The 6,969-nt window shown below is 39.8% G+C and overlaps 1 protein-coding gene across 1 annotated transcript; it reads left to right on the top strand.

Annotated features, from left to right (window-relative positions):
* Positions 1 to 1,649: 1,649 nt before the first annotated feature.
* Positions 1,650 to 3,067, top strand: LOC112431767 (B-cell receptor CD22-like). Its single transcript, XM_024800491.2, has 3 exons — positions 1,650 to 1,782; positions 1,862 to 2,107; positions 2,300 to 3,067. Exons 1-3 carry the CDS (start codon positions 1,761 to 1,763, stop codon positions 2,386 to 2,388), a joined length of 357 nt encoding a protein of 118 aa, XP_024656259.2. The 5' UTR covers positions 1,650 to 1,760; the 3' UTR covers positions 2,389 to 3,067.
* The last annotated feature ends 3,902 nt before the right edge of the window (positions 3,068 to 6,969 follow it).

The raw sequence follows: 6,969 nt of genomic DNA, 5'->3' as shown, positions 1-6,969 counted from the left end.
TATTTATTTACTTACTCAGGTTACTTAAAACTATGAATACATAACTAAAAAAACTTGTTAAAACAGTTTATCGGTGCCTGTTTCTTTTTGTTTTAGTTTCAGCGCAACTCAGTTGTTCATTATATGTTCATCAAAAGGAGGAAGAGCAAAATGTCAAGAACATAAAAGACTGGAAAAAAACATTTTTTGTATTTCAGGTGTTTGTAAAAGAAAAACTGGTAGATGTAAAGTGTTAAGGTGTGAAAAGGAAGGTTTTCTGTCTGTTCTCTTTCCATTGCATACATCCAGTCTGCTGCTTGCTACTTCATCTGCTCAGCCTGCTAAAAGATCATCATGAAAACATCACTGCACATCTGGACTCTTTTTTTTTTTGGTCTCAGTTGTGAAATGTCAAACTAACACATCTGCCTTTCTTTGTAGTTCTGATCTCACTGTTGAGCTGCACAACAAACCAAGGTCAGCAAATTTCTCATCTTATAGTTTAAAGAATTTATTTTTATTCTTGGACTCTACTAGAGTAACTTTGCATTAATCACAGTTCAAAACTAATCCTTCTTTATTTGCCTTGGAGCAGCCCTTTAGTTTATTCTCTCTCTGAAACAAGCTTTCTTTTTTTTATAGCTCCTCCCCATTTAAGCCAACTGTCACTAAATGGCTGCTCATCACAAAAACAGAAGGTTTTAACAGCATGTTGTGGCTGTAGACCCTAGAAAAAAAACTATATGTCCTACTGACGCTGTCCACCGATATTGTGACTGGCATGTTCAGTTCTTTTTCAGTTCAGTTCAGTTCCTGGATGGAGATTACTGAAACTAAGTGTAAAAACTTAAGGGGCAAACATGCTTGCCTCTGGAAAAAACAAATAAATAAAAAAATGACACAGAGTGGAGACCCAGGAGGGAAGAACATCCAGACTTCTGATTGTTTCTATTGCTGACACATCCACCAATTGTGCTTTTTTTTCTTCATTTCAATAACATGTAAAGTTCAAGAATTTGTCATTCACCATTTTTTACATTAATTAATAATTGTGTTAAATTTTGGTTACAATTACGGATTGTATGATTACAATTTTTGCAATGAGTGTAAAAAAAAAAGTAGTCATATTTATAAAATAGGAAAATTGGAAAACATTTGAAATGAGCTACAGTGACCATTTTCTTTGAGACCACATTATGGAAAAAGAAAACTTCAAGAAGAAAGACCTATATAAGACAAACCTACAACTGACAGCATTTACTGAATAGATAAAAGTATAATTATTGATTATGATAGAATACACAGACAGCAAAAATATGAAAACTGAGGAGCACTCAAAGCTGGTCACTGAAAACGTATGCAATATCATGTATTTTCAACGGGAGGCCAAAATATTACAAATTATTTTAAGTGTAACTGGCAGAGTTGCTGTGTTGGAATGGATGTGAGATTTTTACCCCAAAACAAGGCTGCAGAGTTCATTTTGATTTAGTTTTAGTGAAAGTTGATTCACATCATACCCTCTCCTTCACAACTCGTCTGACTGTGAGTCCCAGCAGCTCTCAGCAGCTCTGTTTAAAGATACATTTGTGTCTCTCAGCTGTGAGGAGGACGACAGCTCTGCTGGATGGACTCTGAGGAGAAACACAAGCAAACAACAGAGGACTCAGTGTGGAATAAAGTGGGGAAAAGCATCTAGTTCCAACTGTAACATCACTGGTGTTCTCCCATGGGACAGTGGAGTTTACTGGTGTGAGTCCAGAGAGGGTCCCATCAGTAACATGGTTAACCTGACAGTCACTGGTAAGCTGAGTGTGTGGAGTTAGTGTTGATGAAGCTGTGTGTAAATGGATGAAATGCTGTAGTTTGTCTCTGTGTTGAGGTGGATCAGTGATCCTGCAGAGTCCTGTCCTCCCTGTGATGGAGGGAGATGACGTCACTCTGCTCTGTAAAACAAAGACCACTCCCTCCAACCTCCCAGCTGCTTTCTATAAAGATGGCTCCCTCATCAGGAAGCAGCCTACAGGTCACATGACCATCCAGCATGTTTCCAGGTCTGATGAAGGCCTCTACAAGTGTGACATCAGCGGTCATGGAGAGTCTCCATCCAGCTGGATCACTGTCACAGGTGAGGAGCTTCACTCTGATTTCACCTCTTATTTCATCCACATATTCACCTGAACAGGTGGGATTCTCTCTGCAGGTAAAACTCCAATTATCCACTGAGCTCTCTCCTGCATTTTGACTTTACAACAATGGGCTAACTGGTGTTGTTCTGTCTATACTGACCTATTAATTAATAATCAATATCTGCCTCCAGTGATAAACACATCCACCAGTGGTGAGCAGGGATTGGACAAGGAGGTTGATGATGTCACCCCAGAGCATCACAGAGCAGTTATGAACTGAATCAAACCAGCGCTGTGTGTTTATCACCTGTTTCCACTTTGCTTTTGTTTACATGTTTTCTGAACCAGATCATAAACTTTTGACTCTACATGTATCATTTGTTCTCAGGAAGACTTTGTCATGTTCCACGATCATGTCCCAAATTTGTTTAAATCTTTAGCTCCTCCCATTAGTGTGTCTGGTTGTGTGTGCACCGCTCTTTGCTGTTTGTTCTTAGATGAAATCAACAGTTTTTGTAAATAAAACACTTAACCATTGTACATTCTGAGTGTTTTGCACAAGGTCAAGTAGGAGTCAGAAGACAGCTATATTATTTTTTTATTTGTTTTGATTTAAAAATTGTTTCCCCTCTTTTTCATTGTTTAGGAGTAGCGGTGGGCCAAGCAAGGCTGTTTATCCATCTTTAGCTTAAACCTATAGGAAAGAATATGTCAAGTCACACACATGATATTTTAGAGAGTAATATTTTGCTTACAGTGGGGCAAAAAAGTATTTAGTCAGCCACCGATTGTGCAAGTTCCCCCACTTAAAATGATGACAGAGGTCAGTAATTTGCACCAGAGGTACACTTCAACTGTGAGAGACAGAATGTGAATTCATAGCAAGAACTGAGTTTGTACAATTCTAATGAGCTTGAAAGTCAATATTTGGTATGACCAAATTTATTCTTCAACACAGCCTGAGCTCTCGTAGCCAAGCTTTCTTGTCATTTCTTTAAGTTGTCTTCAGGAATAATCCTCCAGCCTTGTTGAAGAAGGTTCAAAACTCTTGGATGTTGGCCACCTTTCATTCTGTCCTCTGTCACACTGTTTCAATAATGTTGTGGTCTTGACAGTCCATGACTGATTATGTTTTACTGTGTGTTTTTCTATCCAGGGTGTGCTTTTACTCCATTGACAGTGTGTTTGGGATCATTGTTACACTGAAAAATGAAGTTGTAACCAATTAGACGCTTTCCAGCTAGTACTGCACGGTGAATCAGAATCTGGTGGCACATTTCTGCGTTCATAGTTCTCCAACTGAACTGCAGCCCTAAGCCATTACAATCTGTTACCTGCACAGTGTTTTCCACTTTTACAAAGGTACAACAGACTGTTGAACCTCTCTCTTGATCTCATCTGTACATACTGACAGCGATTTGAATCAAAAATTTCAAATCTGGATTCATCACGTCATAGGACCTGTTGCAACTGATTTTCAGTCCAGTTCTAGCGTAATCTCGCACACCTCAGACTTTTTTCCTTAAAAATGGCTGCCACACTTCCACTGAGACCATTTCTGATGGGCCTTCAGTTAACAGTAGATTGATCAACTGATGGTCCAGATTACTGTCAGGTCCTGTGTCAGATCTTTAATGGACTGTTTTCAAAGGATATGACTCTCTGATACTGTTTATCTGCGGTATTTAGTTTTTTAGGTCTGTCACTTCTTCTTTTGTCCATACTGGACAATTTTCTTTGTCCAGCTTCCTTGACTTTTTTTTTACAAATGCAAAGCAAAAGCAAGAAATGCTAGGTTTTCAGTGAATAGCACTTGGAAGTCACCTTGTTGGTGCAAGAATACTATTTCATGTCTATAACCCGTGTTATTGTTGGTGTTTTTCATAGAATCAACGAAATAAACTGGAACGAATTAGGTTTGTTTTGTTTTTTGCAACAGGCTGATAAACATACAGTGGGGCAAAAAAGTATTTAGTCAGCCACCGATTGTGCAAGTTCCCCCACTTAAAATGATGACAGAGGTCAGTAATTTGCACCAGAGGTACACTTCAACTGTGAGAGACAGAATGTGAAAAAAAAAATCCATGAATTCACATGGTAGGATTTGTAAAGAATTTATTCGTAAATCAGGGTGGAAAACAAGTATTTGGTCACCTCAAACAAGGAAAATCTCTGGCTCTCACAGACCTGTAACGTCTTCTGTAAGAAGCTTTTCTGTCCCCCACTCGTTACCTGTATGAATGGCACCTGTTTGAACTCATCATCTGTATAAAAGACACCTGTCCACAGCCTCAAACAGTCAGACTCCAAACTCCGCCATGGCCAAGACCAAAGAGCTTTCGAAGGACACCAGGAAAAGTATTGTAGACCTGCACCAGACTGGGAAGAGTGAATCTACAATAGGCAAGCAGCTTGGTGTGAAAAAATCAACTGTGGGAGCAATCATCAGAAAATGGAAGACATACAAGACCACTGATAATCTCCCTCGATCTGGGGCTCCACGCAAGATCTCATCCCGTGGGGTCAAAATGATCATGAGAACGGTGAGCAAAGATCCCAGAACCACACGGGGGGACCTGGTGAATGACCTGCAGAGAGCTGGGACCAAAGTAACAAAGGTCACCATCAGTAACACACTACAACGGCAGGGAATCAAATCCCGCAGTGCCAGACGTGTTCCGCTGCTGAAGCCAGTGCATGTCCAGGCCCGTCTGAAGTTTGCCAGAGAGCACATGGATGATACAGCAGAGGATTGGGAGAATGTCATGTGGTCAGATGAAACCAAAGTAGAACTTTTTGGTATAAACTCAACTCGTCGTGTTTGGAGGAAGAAGAATACTGAGTTGCATCCCAAGAACACCATACCTACTGTGAAGCATGGGGGTGGAAACATCATGCTATGGGGCTGTTTTTCTGCCAAGGGGACAGGACGACTGATCCGTGTTAAGGACAGAATGAATGGGGCCATGTATCGTGAGATTTTGAGCCAAAACCTCCTTCCATCAGTGAGAACTTTGAAGATGAAACCAGGCTGGGTCTTCCAACATGACAATGATCCAAAACACACCGCCCGGGCAACAAAGGAGTGGCTCCGTAAGAAGCATTTGAAAGTCCTGGAGTGGCCTAGCCAGTCTCCAGACCTCAACCCCATAGAAAATCTGTGGCGGGAGTTGAAAGTCCGTGTTGCTCGGCGACAGCCCCAAAACATCACTGCTCTCGAGAAGATCTGCATGGAGGAATGGGTCAAAATACCAGCTACTGTGTGTGCAAACCTGGTAAAGACCTATAGTAAACGTTTGACCTCTGTTATTGCCAACAAAGGTTATGTTACAAAGTATTGAGTTGTATTTTTGTTATTGACCAAATACTTATTTTCCACCCTGATTTACGAATAAATTCTTTACAAATCCTACCATGTGGATTCATGGATTTTTTTTTTTCACATTCTGTCTCTCACAGTTGAAGTGTACCTCTGGTGCAAATTACTGACCTCTGTCATCATTTTAGGTGGGGGAACTTGCACAATCGGTGGCTGACTAAATACCTTTTTGCCCCACTGTATGTTATCATGTTCTGTTGGCATAGACTGCTTCTGTTTTTGCTTGGGAAATAAATTAAATTTTAAATGCCTCTAAAATGATGGGGTACTGAATTTTTGTTTTTGTGTAACTATAGTCACCTGGGACACTTTGGGCAAATATAGTTGATTAAGTAAAGACTGTGACTGGATAGAAGAACATGAATGACTGACGTATGCCAACTGTGATTTTTGTCTTTTCTCAATTTGTGTGATCAAATTGAAGGTCCTCACATAATTTAGCTTCCAGGTGGGAACACAGCTCTTCTAATCAAGTTTAAACTGAAGTAACAAACACACCAAGTCTGGATCTTTTTGAAAGTAAAAGTTAATAAATTATTGAATGCTTCTCATTGCTAAATTAGAGGGAGCGAAACATGACTCCCTCCAAAGCTATAAACTCACTGAGACATCTTTCAGGAGCACACAAAAAAAAACACATGAAACATATTTTTGATCTTTGAGTTCCAAAGCCTGAGTTTAACAGAGAATCACAAGAAACATTGGAGAGAAAAAAAAAGATGAACTATTCCGAGATCTCGCAAAAGGTTCATTACAAAATAAATAAGGAATAAAAACAGGCCTCAAACTCCAAATTGTGCTGTACCAAACAAATTCTAAAAAGCTCCACAAGATGGCACTCCAACACAAGGAATGAAATTATACCTGCTCAGGCAGGTCAGCGATCAGGTCCTCCAACTAACCTCTGTGCACCAGGAATACAGCTCCATAACTCCTCTGCTTAACAGTCACACAATTCAATGTTCCTGTTTTTGTATCCAGCTGTGAGGTCAGTTTTAACATTTTGGCAATCAGCCGTTTAATCTGTTTCACACCTACACACATAAATTCATTTGGGATTTTCATAATAAAATTATCTGTGTTAGCCATTGTGTTTTTATTGTACTCTTTATTAGTTTACTCTAATCTGTACTTGTGACAGAAAGGACCTTAGGCACATAACACTGCCGGCACGTGAATATTTTATGTACAGTGTGTTCACTCTTGCTTCTACAGCTTTCGAGCCCTCCAGTGCAGCACAGCTCAGCATCCTGCTCCAATAGGGCGGCATGATTACATGATGGAGGTCACTTGTGTGGGTCACCCTGCAGCTGAGCCACAAACCACCACAGTAAATTAACTTAATTGATAAAACATACAAAAAAAAATCTCAAATGCTACTTTTATCAAATCTTACTTCAAATTACAAAAGTTTGATGGCCTTTTCATTTAAGCACCTCCCACTAACACACTAAGGACTGAAAAAGAAATACAAAACACTGA

The sequence above is a fragment of the Maylandia zebra genome, unplaced genomic scaffold (assembly GCF_041146795.1).
Source record: "Maylandia zebra isolate NMK-2024a unplaced genomic scaffold, Mzebra_GT3a scaffold02, whole genome shotgun sequence".
In the NCBI taxonomy this organism is placed as follows: domain Eukaryota; kingdom Metazoa; phylum Chordata; class Actinopteri; order Cichliformes; family Cichlidae; genus Maylandia; species Maylandia zebra.
The sequence above is the reverse complement of the archived record's forward strand: the minus strand, read 5'-3'. Positions and strand labels throughout refer to the sequence as shown.